The sequence below is a fragment of the Panthera uncia genome, chromosome D2, assembly GCF_023721935.1.
Source record: "Panthera uncia isolate 11264 chromosome D2, Puncia_PCG_1.0, whole genome shotgun sequence".
NCBI classification, from domain to species: domain Eukaryota; kingdom Metazoa; phylum Chordata; class Mammalia; order Carnivora; family Felidae; genus Panthera; species Panthera uncia.
The window spans coordinates 56903464-56931144 of NC_064818.1; the positions used below are offsets into that span (position 1 = coordinate 56903464).

At 43.5% G+C, this 27681-nt stretch overlaps 1 protein-coding gene across 1 annotated transcript in view; it reads right to left on the reverse strand.

Moving 5' to 3' along the window:
• Positions 1-27681, reverse strand: part of PKD2L1 (polycystin 2 like 1, transient receptor potential cation channel) — a 48319-nt gene that overhangs the window by 18777 nt on the left and 1861 nt on the right. Inside the window, 2 exon segments of the mRNA XM_049646008.1 lie at positions 14028-14141; positions 14682-14935. Coding sequence (XP_049501965.1) covers positions 14028-14141; positions 14682-14935 — 368 coding nt within the window.

Sequence of the window (27681 nt, forward strand, 5' to 3'; positions counted from 1 at the left end):
ACTCAAAACATCACCATCTTAAAAGAAGCTCCAAAGTCCTTCATTCTAGTATAAACAATAGCAGATAATTGTATATAAATCTGTATGAAGAGTCATACTTTGACATAGGTGAGCCCAAAGAAGGAAAAACTCACATGTACAAAAATGTTACCTGGGTTATTTATAGTATCAAAAGATTGTAAACAACTTAAATATCCTACAAAGAGGCAATATTGACATAAACTATGATATGATCGAGTCACTTGTTGGAGTGTTACAAAGCCATTGAAATGGTAATAAACATAGAATGCAAAATTGTTTCTTTGTCGTCATGACAATTAAATACTTTACAAAAATACTAGGTATGTAAAAACTTGAAGGAAAAATGGACTTTTCAATGAACGAGTAGTGTAATAGGTGGATTTTATTTCTCTTCATTCCCATGGAGTTCAATTAATGCTATAATAATAATATAACATAAAAATCATAAAATTATTTTTAAAAATCTTTCCTCCTATTTGTTTCCAAGTCATAGGTTAAAATTTCCAGGTGCTGGATGCTGTACTAGACTTTGTGACTGCTTCCTTAAGATCTTCTCTTGGTTAATACCATGATTTTATTTGAGATATCACACCTCTGTGGATCATCTCATGAATGTTGCTAGAAGCTGAATTCAACCCTGGCTCTTGGATTTGTGTGGGAAGCTTAGACCTAAACTAATCCATGAATACCCCTTCCTTGGCCCCATTACAGGTTAAGGGATGAGCATGTAACACATTTCAGGTCAAGAAATCACAAAGAGGGGCACCTCGGTGGCTCAGTTGAGCAGCCAACTCTGGATTTCAACTCAAGTCATGATCTCATGGTTCATGGGATCAAGCCCCACGTTGGGCTCTGTGATGACAGCATGGAGCCTGCTTGGGATTCTCTCTCTCATTCTCTCTCTCTGCTCCTCCCCCCACTCGGCTCTCTCTCTCTCAAAATAAATAAATAAACTTAAAAAAAAAGAAGTCATGAAGAGAGACTTCTGGAGTCTTTTATAAGACCTTCTCTCTTATAATAGATATGAATGAGAAAGTCCCAGAGGATTCAGCCCTAAGATGAATCTGTGCAGCTGGCAGAATTGAATAATAGAAATAGACAGGTCTTTGATGATTAAGTCACTGGATGGGTCATCCCTGAACCCTACCCTCCTTTGGACTTTCATTACCTAGACAATAAATCCCATATGGTTTAAGCCAGTTTTGCTGCATTTTATTCCCTTGTAACATGATCCTTACTTATGTGGAAACGATGACATTTTCAAAAAGATGGCATTATTTCCAAGAAAATAGAGGTAGAAAGGCTTCTGCTACTGTTGGAACATCTCTGGATAGCAGCCAATGACTTTAGCTTATTTGTGCCAAATCTACATTAATTAAAATACATTAATCACCCTGTATTAAAGGAGGCTCACTGACTAAACCGACTGATGATGATATTCTAGGAACATACCTACAATTAATTCCTCAAGGCTCTCCAAGCTTTATTTCTGGGTAAATCCAGGTCTCTAGAATACAATAAAAATTTACACACACATATATGTGTGTATGTATAAGCATATATATATATATATATATATATATATATATATATGGATATATATGCCTATACACATATATACATACACAAATGTGTACATATGTCTGTAGAGTATATCGCTACTCCTAAAAATTATGTAAGAATGAGAATTTAATATGGATTTTAAAGGAGGCAGATATAAAAGACAGCCAAAAGAAGAGTAGCTTCAGTCTTTAACATTGCTTTTATCCATTACGATATTCCATGTCTCATATAAAACCCAACAAAGCCAATTCTTCCCAGAACTAGGGTCTCCTTATTAACTGGTGTGCTTTTTCTTACCAGTGAGAACTGCACAGCCTGTTTATGTTTTCTTCTTGCTTTGGGTGCCAGGAATCTCAGGCTTTGTTCTTATTTGCAGTACTTTTGTTCATCTTAAGTTTTCTGGTACAAGGTGTCTTCCCCCCTATGTTTTCCCATTTCTTTTGCCAATTTTTTAAATTATAGTTCTAGGGGCACCTGGGTGGCTCAGTCGGTTAAGCATCCGACTTCGGCTCAGGTCATGATCTCACGGTTCGTGAGTTCGAGCCCCACGTCAGGCTCTGTGCTGACAGCTCAGAGCCTGGAGCCCATTTCAGATTCTGTGTCTCCCTCTCTCTCTGCCCCTCCCCTGTTCATGCTCTGTCTGTCTGTCTCAAAAATAAATAAACGTTAAAAAAATTTTTTTTTAATTAAAAAAAATTATAGTTCTAATGGGCTATATTTTATTGCATCTGTGCTTTTGAGAAACTATTTATTTATTTATTTTGAGAGAGGCAGAGAGAGTGCAAGTGGGAGAGGGGCAGAGAGAAAGGGAGAGAGAGAATCCTAAGCAGGCTCCACACTATCAGTGCAGAGCCCAACGAAGGGCTCAATCCCACAACCATGAGATCATGACTGAGCCGAAATCAAGAGCTGGATGCTTAACTGACTGAGACACCCAGGCACTCCCGTATCCTGTGCTTTTTAATGTAAGCTGGCTCAGGTGCCTTTGAGCTGGCTCAGGTGCCTTTAATGTAAGCTGGCTCAGGTGGGGCATAATATATTATTATTATTAAAGAAGCATAACTGTAATAATTATTAATCACCACCATCATCATGAGCTTGGGTAATAACCTGATTTTATCCATTCCAATATTTATAGTAGAGACTGAATATTAAGTCCTCTCTTTTGAACTGCTGGAAGACCTTCCCAGCTCAGAGCAGTAACAAGAAGTCAGCAGTTGCTTTGTGTGCCTACCTCCCCAGGTGATTGCCATCTAGGCCATCATATGCTACTGAGCTCCTTCCTTCGTCCTAATTACTATTTAATGGAACTTAGCTGTTATTTTCTAGCAGCCCTCTCCTTGGGCAGGAGAGTGCCAACTAAATGACAAAGAACCTTGAAAAGCTGGGGTGCTTCTGCCAGCGAGTGTATAATTATAATTCCTTTATATGTCAATACCACTCCTCTGTTGGAAACTCTGTGCCTTCAAGTTTTTGAAACTCAAAAGACAACTACTCCTTCCTAATCTGGATAGCTGTGAGGAAAAGCAAGGATTTTTTCTAGCGATCTGGAGGTCTCTTCCCTCCACCCCAAACCCAGCCCTGACAGTCGTTGTGCGGATAGAACTCCACTGTTCCATCAATCTTCCAATTGTTGAAGGGTTGGAAGTTCCTTGGGCTTTACCAATCCTATAAATTTACCCTGTGGTTACTTGGATGGCCTCTTCCTGAGCCCCTCTTATCACCTGGATTGCGGAGAAGCTCTCTGAAACATCTCTACCTATTTCTTCGCACACTGGATCCAGTTTGGCTTTGGTCATATAATTTGAGAGGGAGGGAAGTTTGTTTTATGCTAACTTCTCCAGGGTGATTCTTCTTTCTTGTGAAATAAAATAAAGAACCCTGAAACTGTCACTTCTTATGCCTCTGCAACAGTCTCTGATAATAGTTTCACAATAGTTTAGTGAAATACTTTAATACCCACTCATGGTGGAAAACTATCAGGCCTCATCAGCCTCCCTGGTGATTTTGTATCAGGGAGGTTATAAGTGCCTTGGTTTCTCTGGGTTCCATTAATTGTTGCCACTCCCATGTCAAATTATGGGCAAGAGTTCTCCCCCTATTTGGCATAGACTACTAGTCATTCCTCAATACCTTTCCTCCCCTTCTTACATGATCATGTAATTTTATCTAGAAGCACATGGCTCCCATCTAAATACCACATTACCCAGCCTCCCTTGCAGCTAGTTATGGTGCCTGAACAAGTTCTGGTCAGTGGAATGTGAGTGCAGTAGTAGGCTTCCACTTACAACTTCCGGCTCATGTCCTTAAAAGGATGGAATGTACTTTCCTTTTCTACTTTCCTACTTCCTGATGGCTGTAATATGCACTTAAGAGCAGGAGCTGGAGCATGAGGTAGAAGGCATACGTTGAAAATGGCAATGCAGTGAGGTAGAAGCAACCTGGGCTCCACGTGACTGTGGAGCCCCATATTAGTCCAGGGCTTCTCATACCTCAGAATGTTACGAGAGACAGAAATAAACTCCTGTGAATGTTTCATATGAATACCTCCATGTCAGATGGGTACTTTGGAAAAGGAATTTTTCTAGGAAAATTACGGAAAAAGAGTTGAAGTCAACAAACTGACAACACAAAATTCCGATGTTAAGAAAAGTCAAGTCTAATCACAGATCTCTTGGTTAAAACTATTTACTGAGTATATAAAATCCTTTTCCTTTTCTCAGTAGGAAGTGCCCTGTTAAGAAATCCTCTTAGAAAAAAAGAAAAAGAAAAAAGAAATCCTCTTTTCCTGAGGGGCTCAGGAAAGACGTGGGTGCCTGGATGGCTCAGTCAGTTGAGCATCTGACTTTGATTTCAGCTCAGGTCATGATCTCATGGTCATGGGACCAAGCCCCACGTTGGGTTCTGTGCTGACAACGTGGAGCCTGCTTGGGATTCTCTCTCTCCCTTGCTCTCTGCCCCTCCCTTGCTCATGTACCTCTCTCTCTCTCTCTCTCCAAATAAATAATTAACTTGAAAAAAAGAAGAAATCCTCTTATTGTTGCTGTTCTTCTTGGGCAATTCCTCCTTCTACTCACACGTTCTAATTAACTCTATTAGGTCATTTATATAAAGTTGGATTCCAAATGTCTCATGTTTCTTAAAATGGACAGTAGGCAGAAGAAAGTTGAGACCTAGAAATGAGGGAAGGGTTAAATCCTCAGAGCATTCTCTAGAGGATTATATAAAATGAGTGCATTTCACTAAAATTCAAATATAAGTGCCTGGAAAATGGCTGAAATGATATACACCAAACTATTTACAGTGTTTAATAATAGTGGCCTTTAACATTTTCCATATTATTTGACTTTTGTTTTTAACAAAGAACTATGTATTAGTTAAACTTTTAATAAAGATATTCCCAGGGTTTTGGGGGGCAAGGGGTAGAATTCTTTTGGAATGGAATGAGGAGAAACACTGTTTTATATTTTCCTTTCATTGCCCTTCCAGACTCTGACTCTGGCAAAGCTCTTGCATATTCATAGCCTGAGGCCTCAGTTGGCTCTTGCTCCCACCCCTGCCTACTCCAGGCTGAGAGCCAGTAATGTTAAAACAAAACAACAGCAACACACACACACACACACACACACACACACACACACACACAAATGGCAATGACTTTGGGTTTCCTCAGACTTGAATAGTTGCTTGCTTCTGAGACCTGCGAGAGTTCCCAGGTCTCTCTGAACCTTCTGTCCACCTTGCTGTCACCCTGGAGCACCTCTCCATCTGTGTGTCACTGTCGGTTTATGTGTTGGCTTCCCTTGCTCCCTGAAGGCAGAGTGTGTATCTCATGTATCTGAAAGCCTTTAATAGTTGACTGAGGTAATAGGACTTCATAAATATTTGAAAGAATGAATGTGTGAATAGCCAGGATCTTGTCCTTAGTTTGGATGTTTTGCTAATAAGCTCTCAATATTTCATTTGTTGAACACTCCATGCTGAGAAACAATATGATTTGACTGAGACTCATTCTCTAAACAAGTGGTTGTCAAACATTTTGTTCTCAGGACACTTTTGTGACTCCTAAAAATTATTAGGAACTCAAAAAAGTTTTAATTTGGGTTGTATCTAACAATAATTACCTTACAGAAATTAAAACTGAGGAAAAATTTAAGCATTTATAATAATGATTCATTTTTAAACAATAACAAACCCAATATACATAAACATAGACAACATATTTTTATGAAAAGCAATTATTTTCTAAAACAAAACAAATAAATTTGGTGAGGAAAAATGGGATTGTTTAACCCTTTTGCAAGCCTGTTTAATGTCCATCTTTAAAGAATACTGCTGGATTCTCACATCTGCTTCAGAATTCAACATGTTGTTGTATGTTGTTTGGTTGAAATATATTTGAAGAGGGGCGCCTGGGTGGCTCAGTTGGTTAAGCTACCGACTTCGGCTCAGGTCACGCACGATCTCACAGTTTGTGAGTTTGAGCCCTGCATCGGGCTCTGTGCTGACAGCTCAGAGCCTGGAGCCTGCTTCAAATTGTGTGTCTCCCCCTCTCTCTACCCTTCCCCTGCTCATGCTCTGTGTCTCTCTCTCAATAATAAATGTGAAAGAAAAAAAAAATTAAAAAAAAGACATATATATGAAGAAAATATGACCTCTCTCAGACATGTAATTTGGTAAAGGAAGACCTCACAAACCCCCTGAAAGGGTCTCAGGAGGCCCCAGGGTCCTTGGAGCACAACTTTGACAATATTGCCCTTTGCCTTATATCTGTGACTAGAACCTCCATACAGGTCTAACGATGTACTTGAACTTAAAATCATAGACTTACTGTTGCCACCACCGAATAGCATAAGGAAATTATTACCAGCGTTATTATAATCCTTTACCTGTGTACCATGTTTCATTGTTTTCAAAGCATTTTCTCATGCAATACCTCCCAACAGCTTGTCAGACATGGTCTAACTATCCCACTTTGCCCACGAGCAGTTTTCCTATTGTCAAATATCAAAATTCCATCAAGTAAATTTTAAAGATCTAATTGGCTTTATTAATTGATCTGTGAATCAGGCAGCATCCCATCTAGCAAGTAGAGGGGAGCTCCAAAGGGCTTCAGAAAAGGAAAGGTTTTTAAAGAGGGAGTGGAAAAAGGAAATTATTAGCAAAGAAGCCATTGTTTTAGGCAAGATCGCCCTTCTATGCGGAACAGAAGGGACCTATCAGTAAATTTCCTAGTGTTGGCCAGGCAATTCCCATGGCAACTGGTTAAAGGTTACATTTTTGGGAGGTTGAAACTGCAATTGGGTCAGGTAGTAAGTCTTCATTTACTGACGTGGGGCCTTAACCTAAGTGACACCATTTGGGTCCTGTGGTTTTCTTTTTAACACTATGAATCATGAAATTCAAATTTATGTGGTCTGCTCAGGGTCATTCAATTGGCAAGAGGCAGAGTCAATACTCAGACTCATGCTTTATGAATGACAGCTACATGCTCTTTCTCTGGCTACTCACACCAGCAGTGCCCCAAACTGAGCTCATTTATAAAAATCTAGAATAGCTAGATTTTATCAGCTACTGCTGCCTGCTCTTTGTACTTATCAAAGCATAGTTGTAGGTAAAAAGCCTTTCCCTGATTCCAAGAACTGGCACTTAAATGTACTACTGTATTCCTAGAGACCAGTGACAGCCTCATGAGGGGGAAAACTAAATGACAGGTTATCATCTAGCATTGGACAACAAGATATGTCCAGGCTCACCAGTCTTGTAACAGTGATCCAGACCCTCAGAATTCTGGGGCACCAGGGAATTCTACTACAGTAAATATAGGCCAAAGTGTGCTAGTGGGCCTAAATCCCTATTATTTAGGTAGAGCTGGCTCAGATCACTTCACCCTAGTACCAGAAGGACTTTGTAACTTTCTGTGTCTGGGTGGGCCATAGGTAACTGAGCATGCTAGGAAAAGCATGAAATCATGCTTTTCATGATTTCATGATTTCATGCTTTTCCTAGCCATGGCCAAACTTGATCCCCAGCAACTGTTTCTAGAGGGCCTAGTCTTTCCGATCCTTCATAAGCATTATCCTGATGTCTTCTCAGGCTTTTCTCAGATCTCAGGCTTCCAGTGGGTTAAACTTTACATTTCAATTATTTCCTAACTTATAAACGAAATAAACTGGTATTTATTAAAAGCCTACTATATGCCAGGCACTGTTCTATTTGTACTTACTTCTTTTCCACCAATCTTACAGAGGTGGTCATTACCATCATCTGATATGTAAAGAAATCAGGGTTTCCAGGGATTTATGTATCTTGAACTATCTTGCTAAAGGCAATGGCTAATAACTGGTTGTACTGTCATTTGAACCATGTCGTCTTATTCCAGGTCCCATGCTCTTCCCATCACCATCATACCTTCACTAACGTCATGATTCTATGTGACCAATTATCTTCTGCCATCCTTACAGTCACATAGGGTATGAGAGCTCACCCACAGACATTTCCTGAACCTCCAATATGTTTCTGTCCCTTTCCTTGCCAATTCTAGGAATGTCCAGTCAAGAAAGACATTTCCTACGGATGTTCCTCAAAAAATTAAAACTAGAACTACCAGGGGAGCCTGGATGGCTCAGTCAGTTAAGCGTCTAACTTCAGCTCAGGTCATGATCTCACTGTTCCTGAGTTCAAGCCCCGCATCGGGCTCTGTGTTGACAGCTCAGAGCCTGGAACCTGCTTTGGATTCTGTGTCTCCCTCTCTCTCTGCCTCTCTCCTGCTCATGCTCTGGTGTTAAAAAAAATTAAAAAAAGAAAACCTAGAATTACCATATGGTCCAGCAATTCCACTTCTGGGTATTATCTTAAGAAAATGATATCACTATCTCAAACAGATATCTGCACCCCTATGCTCCTTGCAGCTTTATTTACAATAGCCAAGACATGGAAACAACCTAAGTGGCCATTGACAGATGAATGGACAAAGAAAATACAGTACACATGTACAATGAAATATTATTCAGCCACCAAAAAAGGAAATCCTGCTATTTGCAACATAATGGATGGACATTAAGGACATTATACTAAGTGAAGTAAGTCAGACAGAGAAAAACAAATGCTGTATGATGTCACTTATATGTGGAGTCTAAAACAAAAAAACAGAAACAAAATCCAACAAACTCATAGATACAGAGAATAAATTGGTGGTTGTCAGATACAGGGGGATGAGAGGGGAAGTGGAATCAGTGAAGGTGGTCAAAAGGTACAAACTTCCAATTATAAGATTAATAAGTCCAGCATGATGACTATAGTTAACAATACGGTATTGTATATTTGAAGGTTGCTAAGAGATTAAATCTTAAAAATCCTCATTATTAGAAAAAAAGTAACTATGGTGACGAGTGTCAACTAAACTAATTGTGGAGATCATTTCCCAATACATACATATATGAAATCATGTTTTACACCTAAAATGAATGCAATGTTGTATGTTAATTATATCTCAATAAAGAAAAAAAGAAGGACATCTTCTTCCTAGACTCCAAATTTACTTCAACTTCTCCTGTTAATGCAGGATTCTACCAATCTATGAACAGATCCTTGAGATCCACTCAAAAAAGGCAGAGTGAACAGAGATAGGCATTTCCTTACAACCATTGATGAATAAAGAGCATCCAGCTGACATTAGTTGGTGTGGAGGCACAAGTCACCAAAGATTGAGGGTCTGTGCCCTCCTCCCCAACTGCATGGTGACCAGACCCAGCCGTGCCCTGTCTCAGAGCCGCTCCTATACAGGGCCAGTCCCAGGTGCATCTTTGAGATAACAATACTGTCTCCTTAAACAAACAGCCATTGTTTTCATACAAAGACCTTCAATGTTTCCTCCAACAACAAAAGGCTACAGCCATCCTGCCAAGAAGACAAAGCGCTGGAAGCCCTTTCATAAATATCAGGATGGTGGGAGGGGAGGAGTGGAGGCAAGAAGATCATTCTCCAGCATTTTCTATGTAGAGGAAGAGGACAAAATCCACCCATCAGGGACTGTTCTGAATTACTGATCGTTCCTGAACTATTCATAATGACAATAATAACGGCTTCCTAATCTGTGAAATGGAAGTAATATCTATTCCTTACAGGATTGTTGTCAAGACCAAATGAGATAATAGGCGTAAAAGCTCTTTGTAAGACTTAAAAGGCTGCCCAACTGATAGGGTTATTGTGGGAATACTGATGTTTCACCCACACCGCCTGCATAAAAAAGATAGCTCTATTTTCGCTGATGAAACTCCTAATAGCTCTGGTATCTAGCGCCACCCATGTCCTAGAATAAAGCATATGGGAAAAGGAATGTGGTCAGTATGGCTGCCCACCATAGATTATGAGGGCCTGTCCCAGGCCAAAGTAGGCTATTTTTCCTAGCCCCAGGAATCCAAATCCTGGAAATGAGCCTCCTGGTGGTTGGTCCCTCCCCTAGGGTCTAATGTTCCAAACTTCACGCCCCATCCCCTCTCTTGTCCCTCTTAAAACATGCCTTCCTTAAACAATTTACACAAAAGTAGATACACATAATAAATTAAAGCTTGAGAAAACTGTCTGTCCTCACTGATAATCAAAGGCAAATTAAGGCAAATTGTACCATGTTATGCTTACTTAATAACAAAAATTACAAATGAGAATATCCAATGTTGGTGAGATTGTGACAAAATTGGTCTGATCTCAGAGTACTAGTGGCATCATAAATTTGTATGATCCCTTACAAAGGCAAAGATAACACCACATAGCAAGGATTAAGAAGGTATTCCTATCTTTTGGCCTAGTAATCTCCCTCCCTGGAAATTCCAAAGGAAATAATTAACAAAAATGGCAAAAAGTACCAAGTATACATACATTTACCTATAGTTGGCAAATACTGAGACAACAAGAGAAGTATTATAGTTAATTGTGATGTGACTGTAGTCATTAAAATGAAAATATAAAAACTGCTTACGAACATGAAGAAGTATTTAAGATACAATTGTAAGTGAAGGGAACCATATGATACAACTAGGTAAAATATGTAAGTATGTGGATAAGGACTGGTGATAAGTGACAATATCTATGGGGTTGTGGTGGTAAATTATAGGTGACCTATATTTCAAATGTTCTTTAATGTTTTTATATCATTTTTAAAATACAACAATAACAAGAAAGAAAAATAACCAGCTGGTAGAATTCTCTCAAAATTATGCTTCTCCTAAGGTAGGATAGGTAGTTATCCTTGCTAAGATGTTGATGGGTGTTAATAAATTAATGTGTAACACATTGACATGCAGAGAGGCCGTAGCAGATTCTGGTTAAAAGTCTCAATAACTGAATCAAGCCAACAGTCACTGAATCAGATCCCTGCTTCTGCCGCTTACTTGCTGTATGGCCCTGGGCAAGCTATTTTACATATCTAAACCTTTCTGGATTTATAAAATGGGAGTGATGACGGAACCAATATCCTAGAATCACTGTGAGTAGTCAACAAGATAATGCACATAGCGTAGTGCTTTCATTCAGTAAAAGGTTGGTGTGTGTGCTGTTAATAACAACAAGGATGTGGTTGTAGTGATAAACTGAGGTCTTCTGGAGAAAATGCCTTAACTTAAATGGTGCTGTTCAAATGATATTAGCCCTATATGCCTATCTGTGAAGCCAACCACAAACCAAATAGACCTTACTTTTTTAGAGCAGGTTTAGGTTCAAAGCAAAACTGAGTGGAAGATACAGAGATTTCCCATATACCTTTGCCTCCACATATGGACAGACTCCCCCATTATCAAAATCATCCATCAGAGTGGTACATTTATTACAATCGATGACTCTACATCGACACATCATTATTCGAGGTCCATACTTTATATCAGTGTTCACTCTTGGTTTTGTATATTATATGGGTTTGGACAAATGTATAATGACAGGTATCTATTATATCATCATCATACAGAGTAGTTTCACTGCCTTAAAAATTCTCTGCACACCACCTACTCATCTCTCTCACCTCTCGGATCCCTGGAAACCACTGATCCTTTTACTATCTCCATAGCTTTACCTTTCTCAGAACGTCACACAGTTAGAATCATACAATATGTAGCCTTTTCAGATTTGCTTCTTTCTTGAGAGGTATTTTTTTTATAACCACTCTAGAGGACCAAGTGAGTATATTGAAATTCCACTAGATGATACAAAGATAATTACTATCAGTGATTGGGTTAGATTAATTATATATGTTATCTCCATAAGATAAATAGTATTATCCTTGTTCTAGCAACAAGAAAGTGCCCAAAGTTATAAAACCAGTAAGTGCCAGAGCTGGTATTTGAATCCAGTTTGTCTGTCTCCAACCTTCATATCTTTCCATTATGCCACAGTATTGACCCAAATATGGATCCTGAAACATCTGAATCCATAGGAACTGACAGGGAAAAGCACACTGATAAAGGTGGATTTCCAAACACATGTCACTGAAGCTCTTGGAAGACAGCATCCTAATAGAACAACACAATAGCCACCCTGAAATAGACCTGCCTAGCTGTAGAATGGGTTGCCCCATGAAATAGTGAAATCCCTATGGATATTTCCCAGGATGGGGCTAGTTGGCCACCTGACAGAGCACCACAGGAGGAATCATAGAGAAGGGATTTCTGTGTCCTTGAACTGGACAACCTCTAAATCTGGCTGCTCAGGGACTCTGCACTTATTGGACTGAGTTTATGACTCAGACTTTGGCAAGTCATAGACCATTTAGCATTCACCAGTGCATTAAAATGCCCCTAAATATTCTCAGTGGGCTTCCAGAAACCCAACTTCAACCCCCTTCAGTTCCATACACAGGAGTCAGAAATGGTTCACTATGACTCTGGGGAGCTAGGAACCTCCCAATCTTGCTCCAGAGGCTAATCTGGAAATAGAGACATTTATATAGAAAGGCTCTCCCTGCGGGTTTCAGCTGCTATCATGGGATCTGAAAAAGTAGAGGACACTCCTTCCTAACAGATGGTTAAGACAAAAAATCAATATGTCAACAAATGAATTTCTGATGGTCACTTGCTGAAAGGAATCAAATGGCCCCCACAGAACGTACACTCGGTCAACTGTTGTTTCCCGCACACACTGTCTCCTTTCACTCTGTGCTGATGACCCATGGTAAACACTCAGAACTGCCCCTTCTATTCCCACAGAGTAAGTCCTAACAGAGTGCAACCAGAGAAAGTGCTTTCTGCTCAGTTTTCCTACAGGGCTCACATAAATGCAGTTGGCTCTAAGATGATGACATTTTCCATCTACACTTATGTTTTCAGACACTTTCAAAAGATTCATGCATCCTAAAAAGAACAGAGCTTTCTGTGGAGTATAAGGTCATGTAATAATGGAGGCACCTTAGTTGTAGGGTCCAAACTTCAGTTTAATTAACACACACGTACACACACAACTCCATGAAACTAGCTAAAATTCACTTGTGCAAGTTTTTGAAGAAGCCATTGGCTATGTACAAAGCATCCTATCTATAGGCCTTATACCATCTATTTGGTGCACCTTTGTTATTATCTATAATTATTTGACTCTATCCTTTCATGGCTCAGTGTTTTATCCTTTCACTGGGTTCTTTCAACTTAGATACCAAACCTTCCCAGTTTGGGAAGTTCCCAGAACTTCAGATAAGCTTGCTTCAATGTCTGTGGCATGGTGGTCTCTCACATGGGAGAATCTTAGCTGTATTGACCACCATAGCACTGGCATCTTTAACCCCTTTATCAGGAATCTGAGCTCTAAGGCCTGCTGAACCTTTTTCCTTCTGCCTCTAAAGAAACGGGGATCAGACATAGCATAATAACCATGTAAAACCCACCAAACTATTTTTGTTCCAAATAGAAAGGAACCATTTTCCACATTTTACAGAAGGGTAAAAACTTCCACTTTCCAACAGAACATGGTGGTGGCTGAATTGGTGCCAGGAACTTGAATTTAAAAACTGTATTCCCCTCATAATGCTTGACAAAACAACTTTAATAGCTTTCTAACAATCTGCCTTCTTCTCCTGAACTCAGTGACAAAAATTTCTTTTAAATTTTATTGTTATTTATTTTGACAGTGAGAGGAGCATGAGCAAGAGAGGGACACACACACACACAGAGAGAGAGAGAGAGAGAGGAAGAAAGAATCCCAAGCAGGCTCTGCACTGTCAGGGCAGAGCTCGTGACCCAAGAGATCATGACCTGAGCCAGAGTCAGACACTTAAATGACTGAGCCTCCCAGATGCCCTGACAAATTCTTTTTAATAAAAATATCTTTAACCGAAAAGGTAATCAATCCCAGGACACGACCTGCTCACACACAGATGCCATCTCCACGGGTGTTGCTGCGGAAGTGTGTACACAGATGTTGTATGCATAGATGCTTCTCACAGAGACACAGAGACAAATGTTACTCACAGAGGCAGATGTCCACCAGGAACACGATGTATACTAAAAGCTCCCGCAGGGTGGTCTTGACATACAGCTCCCGGTTTTCAGCTGTGTTCTCAGTCAGGGTTGTTCCCCAAAGTCCTAAGGGACATAGGAGAGACATCTAGGATCCCTAAGAGCAGGGTTCCTCCCAGTTGCCCGGCCCATCAGTCCCTGGACTTTACTCCCATTTCTACTCTGGCCCTCTCCTCACACATCACCGTATTATTATCTTCCTGAATCTGGCTACTCTAACCACACTCAAGCCTGCCCTCCTTCATCAAACACCCTGAGGTAGATAGTGGAAAAGACACTGGGTATTAGAGAATGAAGACCTGGAAAGGAGGTCCTTGTTTCAGGTGGGACCATCTAGGGTGTCATCACAAATATGCCCTCCCTCCAGCTAACTCCCACATACCTTTCTGGGTCCCCAGAGATGGAGATGACTGCACCAGGCTCTCTCTCTGAGAGACCATGAGACTGGCCTCTGTGTTCTGGGGACATCGGCTCTAAGAGACAATTCATAAAGCCCAAAGAGATATTGACATCCCACCTCTTCTTCAGATCACATCTCCCCCCAAAGCTTTTGGGACCCCTCTTCTAACTCCAGTATCCTGAAAGAACCCTCCTCCCACCAGGTACCTCTGATGCCACGGCAGATCTGGAAGCAGCAGTTGGACACCAGGGTCCTGTATGCCTTCTTTTCGGGTCCATCTTCAGGCTTTTTGGGCTGGGGTTCAGGGGGTGTCACACTGGAGATGGTGCAGATCCTCAGTGTCCCATGTGGGGACCGGGGACCACTGTAGGCAGGGTTGTCCCAGGCTCCTCTCCCCATAGTTTGGAGCTCTTGCCCCTTGGGACTTTCCATAGCATTCGTGGGGAATGAGGTAGGGGACCTGGCACGTCAGATACCCGCTGTCACCTGAAGAAAGAGGGAGCAAAACACAGTCCAGTCTAGTTAGCAGAAGGCAAAGGAAAGAGAGGGAGAGAACAGCTGGTCTCAGAAAGCCTCTGCTTCCTGCCTTTTGTAGGGAGAATCTATACTAGCTGTGGGGAGGGAGCAGACAGAAGGGGGTGGAGAATGGCCATCAGTCCTGTCTGGGGCTCTTTCTTCCTCTACCTTGGAGAAAGGGGGGTAGGAGGGGGCTAGAAGGCAGGGGTTTGGCAGGAGAAAGAGAAGACTGGGAGGGAGGTGTGGAGATGGGGTGGAAGGAAGGAGGAGTGAGAGAGGTGTGCTGGGAGGAGAGGAGGGCTGTTTATAGATGGGCCTGGTGGCTGATGGGGGCGGGGGGGAGGGTCCCAGTCAGAAAGAAGAGGGGATGAAAGAGCAGTGGGAGGAGCTGGCAAAAGAGGATGCCTGGCAGACTCCGTTGTGGGTCTGGGCTAATTTCCACTAAAAGCACCTGAAAGGGCCGACATGGATTGGGCTAGGGACCAAGGCCAGGGACAGGAGACTGGAAAGTGCTGCCCCCCTTCCAGGTTCATTCAACGGTGTCTGAGGCCCCTTTAATGTCTCACCTTGGGCTGTCCCCTGTGGTGGCCCTGCAGCTGGGGAAAGGAAAGAGGCAGGAGGAGCCCCTGTTTTAGACACTTAAGGGGCAGGGTCCTGACTGCTGATGAGGTCGCGATGGTGGGGGGCACTATGGAGGTCCAGACTGTCTATATCCTTTCTCTGAGGTCTGCCCTCCTATGGCTTATGAGAGAGCTACACTGGCAGAAAAGTGTTCCTCAAAGGTATGAAGCTCAGCCTAGGGAAGAGGCTAAGCCCTGATTGGGAGAATGTATCAGAGAGCAAAGGGCAAGGACAGTGTGATTTGGAACTCCTTAAGAAGAGTAGATATCTGGACTCAGCTCAGCTGACAACTTTATCTTATGACTCTGCTAGGTACTGGACCGAGGGCTGTAAACATGAGCACATAATGGAACTATGAGAATTATCAGCACTGGTCTGCTTTTTAAAATTTTTTTTCATGTTTATTTTTGAGAGAGAGAGACAGAGCACCAATGGGGAAGGGTCAGAGAGAGAGAGGGAGACAGAGAATCCAAAGCAGGCTCCAGGCTCTGAGCTGTCAGCACAGAGACCGATCTGGGGCTTGAACTCACAAGACATGAGATGGTGACCCGAATCAACGTCAGATGCTTAACCATCAAAGTCTGAGCTACCCAGGCACCCCAGTATTGGTCTGCTTTCTTCCATCTCAGATGTCTGAATTAAAACCCTGGCATGTGCCCCCAGGTACATCTCTGCCTCTGCTCTGCTCCAACCTCTGATCACTTGCCTGGGGCTCCCTTACAAGCATGTGTCCAGAATGGCACTGGCCCCACAGGTGCAGGGGTTATATCCTCCTTGATGGCTAGGGTGGGGGCTGCTCTCTCTCCAACTGCTGGCTCCCCATCTGGGCCACTCTATTGCTCACTCGACTGAAGTCCACCTCACCGCTCAGGAAAACACCGATCTGGTGGAAGTCACCAGTCTTAAGTGTCCCCATAAAGAGATCCTGATTCCAGACAACCCAAGGCTGGCCTCAGGTCCTTGATAAATAAGTGTACTCCAACACCTGAGAAAGGGTTGAAAAAACAGCAGCTATCTTACCCCTGGGTCTGCAGCATGGATCTCCTGTCCCAGGCCCAGATACTTTTAGGGAATTAACTCTGCATGGCTTCTCTGTGAGCTTCCCTAGAAGGAAGAGTTTCATCTCTACATGTTATTGGTTAATGAGACATAATCTAAAGTGCTTGTTTTCTTTGGGAAGACAAAAGACAAGGAAGTGTGCCAGTTTTGACCAATTTGTGCGAAATCTGCTGATAGTGAAGGAACAGGAACTGATGCCTCTCACCCACAAGCTCTTCAAACAATTGCAAAAGGACCCCTGGCTTGCAAAACTGAACATTAGCACAGAGGTGATAAATAGGAAGCTAGCAGTGTAGTTCAAAGAAATGATGAGAGGAAGAGGAGATGGTTTCTGACTCCTTGGGGGTAATTTTGTATTCTGAGAGAGGCCTGTGATCAACAAGGGTTCGGATGGACTCAAGGAGGTTCGTTATGTGACAGGTCCCACACCCTTGTGACCAGAGCTGGACTGCTTTATTCACAGTCACCCAACCTAGGAAACACTGCTTTTCCCTGCTCAGTCTCCTCTCCCCATGTGTGTGGATCAACCCATAATACCCCTCAGGAGTACAGGTTATGCAACACAGCTTGAGAAATTTTCTCTAAAGGTGCTGTGCATTCCTAGGGTGTTTAGTCTTGCTCAAGAAGGTCATAAACATATTAATCAAGTGGGATCTCCTGATACTTTTGTGTCCAGCCGTTCTTAATGTCTTCAAGCTTCTAAGGCACTTGGCTTTTCCTGAGTGGCCAGATCCAGTTAATAAGGGCAACCAATATCAGAGTCCTGTGACTCAGGCTGCTTCTTAGCAGTTTAGCAAAACCCAACAGGCTTGACCTTGAAACTCAAGCTGCCAGGTTGAGCTCTTGGCTCAGCAGCTTACTAAGTGTATGGTTCTGGGAAAGTCCCTTTTGAGACTTAGTTTATGTATCTGCAGAGTGTTCATACTAAACCCTGCTCTGCTGAACTTAAGGACTGTTTTAAGATTAAAACAGTAGATACAGAAACCTTTACGAACTGTGTGCTATAAAGCACAAAACAAATTTGGTTATCTTGCCATGGCATCCATCCTTGTGCCCAGCACAAGAAATTCATGTTTAAGGAAGATACCTTCAGTCAGGACTCTGTTGTCATTATCTCTGAGAGACAAGGGTCTCAGAACTCTCCATATCAACACCCATTCCATTCCAACTGACACCAACAGAGAGGAATGACGGCCTTTCACTTGGAGAGTGTTACAACAGTAGTCAGGAATGAGAGCAGCGCTTAGCAATTTTTGAACACATGGCAAGCCTGGTTGTCCATCAGAACCCAAAATACCTCTTCAGCATGATGCCTCTTAGCCCACTTGGTGAATCAATCCCATTGCTTCACTGGGATACACTTTGTGGTTGCACACTATCCTATTGCACACACCAGCAAAAGGATTGCACCATTTCTGCCATGAGTACACTCCTTTTTCATGCCATGCCCATCCTAGCCAGGCTCTTCAGTGCCACTCAGATCCACTGGGTCCTTACAAAAAGCCCAGAGACAGCAAAGGCCATAGGAAGGAAACCTGTGACCCATCTTCTTATAAGTTCTCCATGTAAATTCCCCCGGGATAAGTCACCTTTCATATTTTAAAGAAGGAGCCCTGGCATGACTCACAGTCCAGATTCTACAGGGAGAAGCAAGCTTCAAACCACCTTCTGTGTTTTACATAGTGACCCTTGACTCTTCCCACCTCAATGAACATAAATAATAGAGTTCCATAAGTAACAGTGGCTCACCGTGGCAATGATTCTCAATGGAGGACACGGAAGATCACTTTCTTATAAGAGAACCCTGAATTTAAGAGCTTACCCTTCACCAATATGCCACTAGTCATCTGCATGGCACAAATATTGAAATTTGAGGAGCTGAAGTTTTCAGCAATAAACACAGTGGACCAAGGAAACAGACAGGAGTAGGCTAATCCCAAGGGAGTCCTCCCCTCCCTGTTTTTGTGCAATAAACACCACAGCACTGCAACACAAGCCACAGCTTTTCAATACCTTAGAACAGACAAGCCAGATCCATTGGAAGGTTCCGGTGTATGAAGTCCTGTTGCAGCTGTTCCAGCCCAGAAAGCCAAGAAACTAGCATTCTGTTGTATTTCATCAGGGACCTCACAGGGGAAGGCTGGAGGAGACCCACCTCCCCTCATCACAATGACCCATTTCAGTCTCTTCCTTCCTTCCCATTACCTCCTGGATTTAACATGTCCTGCTGGAATACATTTTGCGTCTTCCATCCCTCCAAAGAGAACCTTTTTGAAATGAGCCCTTCAACTTTCCTTCCATATCTAGAGAGCCCTCCTGGATATCTATCCCCATTTGTCTATGCCTTCTGTAGAAGATTGGACAGGTAGATGGAACCAACCAAACCCAGGTGGTGGGAGATGATGCCATCAACAAAAATAAGGAAGTCAGTCTTCAGTTGTCTGGAAACTTGGGTCTGAGGCCGTGATCTTACTCCTTGGCATGAGTGTAGTCCAGACGCAGATGTTCACATGGTCCTGAAGTGATCCATCAGCATTATCCCTTCTAGGAAGAGCTCCAGCTGTGGCAGGCAGGGTTCTGTGTGGGATGGTAAGCATTAGCCAGGCCTCCTGCTAGAGAGGGTGGAGTCGGGAGGAAAGAGCTCCATGTGAGCCGGAGACACTAGGCTAGAAAGAAAGGTAGGAGGTGGAGGGGAAAGAAAGGCATGAGAGAGGAAGTGGATTATGGGGAAGAGGACCTGAGAGGGCACAGTTCTCTCCTTCAGAGCTACTCACTAAATTTCACAGGAGGCTTGGTTGACAAGGTCCTGAGGTTGTGAAGATGGAAGACTGGGAACGAGGGCAGATCTCCCAGATGCTCACTCTTCCAGCATCATTTCAGGGTCTCAGGGCAATCACCCTACATACCTCCTTGTCCCTGCCTCTGAGGGCCCCATCACAGGAGACACACATCTGTCCATCCTGAGTCCTCATTCCCGTCATAACTCATTCCACAGGTATTTATTGAGTGCCGACTCTATAGTAGGGACTCTGGGGTAGGCAGCAAATAAGATCATCAGGGCCCGTGCCTCACAGAACTTACATTCTGGAAGAGAAGATAGGCATCAAGCAAATAGACAGATAATTTATGATTTGTAATCACAAAAAGTGCTGCAAAGGAGAAGTACAGGGTGCTAGGAGGAAATATGGCAGGACACCCAAATTTCTAAGGCAAATGAGGAACAGAATCAGGATTTCTACCTCTCTTTCCCCTTCTTGGCCTGGCAGCAAATAGGGTTTTCTGAGATTCAGAAATGTTTTACTGCTAATATACACAAGGAAACAGACTTAGTTAAATTAGAGAGAGAGTTAAAGGAGTTAAGCAAGGAAAAAGTTATAACTGTAAGAAAGGGTACGACGTACAGTAATCTTTAATCCTTGTGGTCACCAGTACAAGAGTTGAGCTAAGCTTGAAGGCTTGCATTGGATTCCTTCTGAACACATGGAATCCAACCACTCTTTCATTCCTGAAATTGATGATCACCTCGACACCTGGAAAGGAGGCAGAAATTAATAAGAGAGGTAGAGTAGCTGGCAAAACTACAAACTGATTAAAAATTTCCTCAGGTGATGGTTTTACAGGTGTTTACTTATCTCCAAGCTCATCAGGTTGTATACTTTAAGGATGTACAACTTCTTGCATGCCAATCATACCTCAGTAACAGTCAATACTTCAAAAAAATTTGTTTTAATTTCTCAAACAGGAATTTGGAACCAAGAGCTTAATGTTTCTTTTATTCTGTTCACCCCGTAACCCTAAATCTAGAAAGCTATCCTGATGTTTCTATCAACATAATTGATAACAATCTTTTAAAAGCTGACAAAGAGGAAGCTCAAATATCCAACACTAGAAAAAAATATTAAATAAGGATACAAGGTTGAAAACTACCTGTGTGTTAAGGATGTAGTTCCTTTTAAAAGGAAGGCAGGCCTCAAAAGGACAGAGTAAATGTGTTGTTTATTAGTCCTTCTTTCTTTGGGGGCTAGAACTTGATCCTCCTGCCCTGCCCTATCTCCTGGCAAAGAGGGAAGATATAGATTTGGATTCCCCCTAAGAGAAACTTAGGATCCATCCAGCTTTCTCTTCCCTCAACTTGAGGTGAATGTTGGATGACGCAAAAAGAAACAGTTTTAGTATTAGAAAAGGTTCATTAGAAAATTCTCACCCTGAACCCACCCAGAACTGCATGTGATATGCTACTGCCATTCATTAAAACTGACAGGAAATTTAAAAAAAAAAGCAGACATACACATGATGTGTTGTGCAGAAATCAACATTTTGAATAGTATTTAATATCATGAGAAAATGCTCATCACAAGTTATGTGAAAAATTCTGGCACATGTGTCTACAGAATCCGAATTTTATGTGTAAATTAAGTTATGGTTAATCAGATGCATAGAAACTAGCTCTACACATCAGCCGGAAGTCATGAAAGTTCCATGCAATAGATTTGCTTATCAATCAATCGCTTGCTCCCAGACTGTGTATTAATTACTACTTCCTTGGAGATTACAGTTGAGGAAGAATATGGGTGGAATGTGTGACAAAGATGAGAATAGCCACAATGAGAAGTAATGTAATGAGAAGTACAGCATTTAACAGCAGTTCTGAGGAAGGAAAGTGGGTCTGGAAGTGGAAGGGTCAAGAAATGAATTTTGAAACAAATGGCATTGAGATGGACTTTGAAGGAAGAAAAATATTTTAAGGAACAAAAATAAAGCATAGCTGCCATTATTAACCATACACATGGCACACACCTCACAGTGCATCATGTCAGTTAATTCTCACACAATCCAATGGAGTAGGTTTTTATTATCTCCATTTTATGGGGGAAGAAATTGAGGATCTGAGAGACAACTGATGGTGGAACCTGTCTTCTGAGTTAGATCTGTCTGACTACAGCGAGAATACTTCCTGTGTGTCATCCACACAGGGACAGTGGTGTATGCAAAGGCAGGTAGGTGGGCAGTCCCACCACTCTCACTGGGGAATAAGCCTGGAAATAAGCCTGGAAAGAGGGTTGGGAGTGAATATGGAAGGTCTCAAATGCCCAACATTTAACTCATTCTGGCAATAAAAATTTAATTCTATTCAGGCAACAGAAAGACAAAGAAAGCTTCCAAACAGTAATGAAATCAAAGGTATATTTTATGAAAAATAATCAGATAAGAAGATGGGCTGATTTGGGGGTGAGATTGGAAGCAAGGAAATCAGTTGGAAGGTTGCTGGACTAGTTTAGGGACAGGGCATGAAAGCCTGAATGATGGTTGTAAAATAAGAATAGAAAGGAATGGAAAGATATGTGTGGCATCTCATAGGCAGAACCTGCAGGGATTGGCCCCTGACTGGATGTACGGTACAAGGGAGAGCAAAATCAAAGGTGGCTCCAAGGTCTTAAGTCCCTACAACTGGAAGGATAATGATGCTATAATGGAGTGGGGGTGGGGGTGGGGTGGGGAGAAGGATCAAAAGGAGCAGGTTACAACAGGAAATTCAGCTTTAGGTATGTTTGAGTCTAAAGTGTTAATGGGACACTCAGATGATGAAATCTGAGAGGTCACCAGAAAATTTGGGTTAGAGTTTGAGACAGTAATAAACCCTGGTGGGAGTGATGTGGGGATCATGTAGCTAGACATGTTTATTGGAGCCACAGGAATAGCTGAAATTGCCAAAGGATTGCATGAAGGGAGAAAGGAGTTGAGGGGAAAGGAGAGGAGCCAGAAAGGGAGAGAAAGAGTCATAAGAGAGACAGGAAGGCAACCAAGAGTTTTCAAGACACAAAAGTCAGAGGAGGAGTATTTTAAGAAGGGAGTGATTATTGACCGTATCAGTGCTAAAAGGTCAAGGATTCTGATAAATTAAAAGCCTTCAGATGTTTAGACTAGAATCTCTCAGGTGACCTTGGAAAGTGAGAAGGCTACGGAGGCCTGATTTGGAGAAGTGGGGAGGCAGAGGTTAAAGAGTGGGTGGTGAGGCAATAAATGAAGAGGCTCCATTTAACTACACAAGACATTTATCAAGTGTTTATTGAATACTTACTGGGTGAACTTCTTGCGTATCTGGGGATATCCGAAGAAACTGAAACCAATATCTTCATCGTCATGTTCTAAAAGTCTCACTTTATTCCAACTCCTCTTATGATGCTGATTTTTAAAAACAGCTTTATTGAGGTATTCACATACCATACTATTCACCCGTTTAAAGTGTGTAATTCCATAGTTTTCCGTAAATTCACCGATGTATGCAATTATGGTACTAATTTTCAAGGTAGAACATTTGGGAATATGGTTTGGAAGTCAATAGTTACAATTAATGCTGTAAGGGAGGGAGAAAATGGACCCCAAACACCACCACAACAAATCCTCCACTGATGCCTCTTGGGCAGAGTCACAGAACGGAGGGAAGACGCAAAGGTGCTTTGCCTATAATGGCCACCAGATGACAGTAGAACCCTTGCCCTGTCTCAGGCCGCAAAAGACAAACCAGTTGGGAGCGTCCAGAGACCTTTTCTCTCCCCAGTTCCTTCCTGTTAATTACTCTTTTCTTCTAGGTAACTCTAAAATCTCACGACAGGCCCTGCTAACAGGTCCTACCTAATCCATAGGCATTTATCATTCTGGAGACTTAGTACACCTCGGTGTTGATCTGGGTCCTCTGAGCAGACACCAAGATTAGATGAGGGTCCTGAGGTGTTTAGTAGGGGAGCCCAGGAAGGCTAGGAGACCTGTCAGACCATGAGGTAAGTCTGCCTCTGAGTCAAGGAGAGAGGGTAGGAAGATTGGGTGCACTTCTGCCGCATAGTTAGCAGTTAGCATAAGAAAGGTTTGTTGAGGTCTTCAAGGAGAGGGAATTCTGTGTCTCCCAGGAAGGGGCCTCCCTTAGTATCTTGGCTAAGCTCAATTATTGGCTGGGCAGCTCCTAGCTACCCCCACCAGAGAATAAGCTCCTCCCATCCCCTGCATCTGACTCTGTTCCTTCTCTCCTGCATGAATCCAGATACAAACATCCTCCCAAGCAAGCCCTACCTTTTCCACACCTCTGTCTTTGGCTCCTTCTTGCTTGTAAACAGGGAAACTTGAAGGTAGTGATGGGATTAGGTGTGTGTTGACTTTAACCCTGATCCACAGGCCCAGGTGCCAGTCTGTCCTGGAAGGAAGCTGGTGGGCCAGCACCAGGCCCCATTCCTTTTCCTGGGGTCCCCACTGTCTCAGGTGATCCTCCCCAGGCATCTAAGTGGTTGGCAGCGTGGTTCTGGTCTCAGCCAAGGCCTAGTACATGGTAGGGCAACTGTAGCTTTGCAGGTGGTCCAGAGGGCCAGGTAGCTCTTAGGGTTTCAGGATGAAGAAGCTGGCATTTGTCTAAGGAAAGCTGAGATTTGTTAAGGAGGGTGATAGGGGAGAAGAGTAATGGGCACCCAGCATGATAGCCACTGACTGTGTCAGTGGCCGCCGTGGGCCTGCCTGAGTGCTCTTGGGGCTGAGGGACACACTGTATATGGGGTTCTGGGTTTGGCTCCTCTCTCCCCTGGCTGGGTCTCAGTTGCCACACAGGCTTGGGAGGGATGGGATGAATACAGTTGGCTTTCTGGGCTGCTGCTTGACAGGAGCGCCTGGGGAAACCAACAATTCTGCAAGAATGTCGTCTGGGCCAGATGACATTGCAAATCCAGAATTCTCAAGGCAAATATAAGGCAATAACTCCAGGCTTTAATAGGGAATCCAGCCAAATCCTGATGTGGGAACAGCAGAGAAATAGCCTGGAAATCCACCATGATTACGTTATTTTACACCTTCTGTGTCAAAGGCAAAGCTGAAGGCAAGCACGAGATTTTCCCTTTTCCATCCTCTACAGGGAGCATTGGAGAAGAAAGGTGGAAGCCAGGTGCCTCTGGGTGACCATGGGGCCTTCCAGACTGTAATTTGCCTAGGGCCAGGGCCCCAGGTTCCAGGGTTTATGGAGCCTGGATGGGACCATGGGTGCAGTGGTAGGTGGTGGGAGGGCAGAAGAGGGATAGGACACATCAAATCTCCTGTCCACTCTCTGCTTAGCATGTTTGTTCTGTGGTTGGAAAGACTGCTTACTAGATGATCTGTGAAGTACCTACCACCCACCCAGCAGGTGTATTATTCCTAGCACATCACCCCCTACCTCAAAACCCCGAGCTGGCACAACTTTTCTGAGCCTTACAAAATAAGGTTAAATATAGGGGTAAAAAAATTTTTTTAATGTTTATTTATTTATTTTGAGAGAGAGCCAGAGAGCATGAGTGGGGAGAAGGGCAGAGAGAGAGGGAGAGAGAATCCTGCGCTGTAAGCTCGGAGCCTGGTGTGGGACTCAGGCCTATGAACCATGAGATCATGACCCTAGCCAAAATCAAGAGTAAGATGCTTGACCTACTGAGCCACCCAGGCACTCCAAAAATAAGCGTAAATATTAATAGATTAATAGATTGTCACACACACAAAATAAATGAGTCTGTTTCAAGCCTACCCTGTTCCCCTAACCAGTTCTAGGGTATCTATATTAGCAAGGGTCCTTCTCCATTTCCTGAACCTGTACCCCACTTAATACGTTTACACTCTGCCATTATCAGATACTATCTTGCCTAATTGGCTATTGTGCTTTCTCCTGTTTCTCTTAGAAATCTGTGGGTTCCCCAGGGGCAGGACCAGAATTCTGACTCCATTCTCCCCCATGCAGAGCACAGCTCTTTCTGCTGGACACATGGGTGGCTCGGTCAACACTAAATCCCCAGGTGGACACATTGGCTCAGAGAAACAGAATGGGAGAGCAGCAGACTCTTGGCTGGAAAAGGCTGGTAGAAGAGTCACAGAGGGAAGCTTGGCTCGGAACACAGCCAGCTGCACTCTGGACCTTGCAGTCCTGCTGTGCCCAGCTCAGCTGCTGTGTCAGTGCAAAGCAGAGGTGACATCAGCTGTGGAAGAGGTTACTATCAGGCAAAGGGAAGGCCATGGGAGGGAAAACTATCTACGCTCCCTGGCATGGGGCTAGATCGAATGGGGAAAGGTTGTAGGACTAAGGAAGGTTGGGGGGCACTTCTTAGTTCTGGTAGAGGCCTGCAGGGGGCTACAGACAGGGAGTAAAAAGGGAGAAGAGAAAAAAGGGGGGTAGGGGAAGGGCTAGAAAGGCTTGGACCCTGACCTTTGACCCTGGAAGGGAGGCACTGGTTTGGAATCCTGGAACACTAGTTGTGATACCCTCAGGGCACTCTTAGCAACCTAGAGAAACAAATGGGGTTATACTTCTCTCTCTCAGACCACAGTAGAGGCAGTCCCACCCCCTCATCCCACTTTGGCTCCACAGAATCAGGGCAAGAAGGACTTTCCTTCATCTCTTTTGCTGTGGCAGGTGCTGTGCCTGTGTCTGCCTGTCCTCTGTGCTGTCTATCCTACATGGAATACTCAAATGTGGGATTGCCTTTCCAGAATGGGGGAAGATGCCCTGCAGGAGGTCAGGCCACCACAGAAATCTCTAGCCTGGCCCTGGCCCTGTGATCTCATCCCTGGGTCTTACATACCTGGGCAATCAGTCCCTAGGTCACATATTATGCCCCAAGACATTAACTGTTCCCAATCACACTATGTCATCTGGAGACATACCCCAAAGCCCTGGAGATAGATCGTATGTCCTGGTAGAGACCCTTCCCAGGTATGCACACCTGAACATGTAAGCACAAGTCCAAAAGACACACTGCATGGACCTCGTCGGTGGGGTGTCAGATTAGAGTATCTGTGCTTTTCTGGGCACATAAACTCATCAACTGCTGACCTACACTTTCATCACTAATGGCCCCATTGGATTTAACACCACCATCTCCTTCAGGAAGTCTTCCCAGATTCTCTCAAAAAGGTCTGGGGTGTGCCTCTTCTCACCCTATGTTAAGTTCGTCATAAGTTACTCATAAGGATCTCCCCCCACTATGGTGACTCCCCAAGGTCAGGAGCTCCTTATGACCTCAGCACTTGCCACTATGCCTGGGACCATGTGGTTGTTCCATAAACGTTCACTGAACGAGTGAACCAGTATAGTCATGGAGGTATGGGGGCCCCAGCCCTTATTTCTCTCAAGCACTTCTAGAACCCAGTGGTGCCAGGACAGGATCCAGAAGGGCAGACAAGCCTGGTCCCCTCTCCTCTGGGAAGGAAGAGGGGGGTCCACTCACACTAGCTCTACCGGTTGTCTGCTGCCTGTGAGTCAGCTTGGGCCAAGGGCAGGGAGGATTCCAAAGCTCAAGGGGTCCTTCCTCTGTCTCTCAACACAGAGAGCTAGTTAGGGCACATGTGTGCTGGGCCAGATGCAGGAGCTGGCTTCCATCCATTCTCCACACTGAGCGTGTCCGATGGGAAAGCCTGAGGTCAGAGTTCTAAGGACACTGCGTACAGTGCTGGCCTCCCGCATTGCTGCATGATGCCATGAGCAGTGTGGATGGACAGATACGTGGGGCTGGTTGGATCACAACTTGTCTCAGTGTGCTTGTTTATTCGGGCAAGTTGACATATTAATCTCAAAACCTAGAGCTTCAGGAGCTGACCTGTGGCTTCAGCAGCTGGGACAAGCCTTGGGTCCAGTACCTGTCAGTCATGGGGGAACAGATGGGCCTAGTTTTTGTGACTCATGGGGTAGAGACTTAGGTAAGGCAATGGGTTGTCTTTACTTAATGTGCACCCAGAGTTGACTTAGATCTGTGTTTTAAAGTGTTAATGGGTGAGGAAGGAGAAGGTAAGAAGGCCAGAGCCAGAGGGCAGCTAGGCCAGGAGACAGTCATGAGTTCCCCCAGTGCCCCTGTGGTGTCCAGCCAGTCCTTCTGTGGGTCTTGTATCTCCAGGCTCAGAGCCTTATGGATGTTGCTGGCCTCTTCTTGCAGGGTGTCCGGAAGGGCAAGAGGAAGGGAACGTCAAGCGTGCTGTCCAGGTTGCATGAAGATCTGCGAGCATACCTCCCCCCAACCC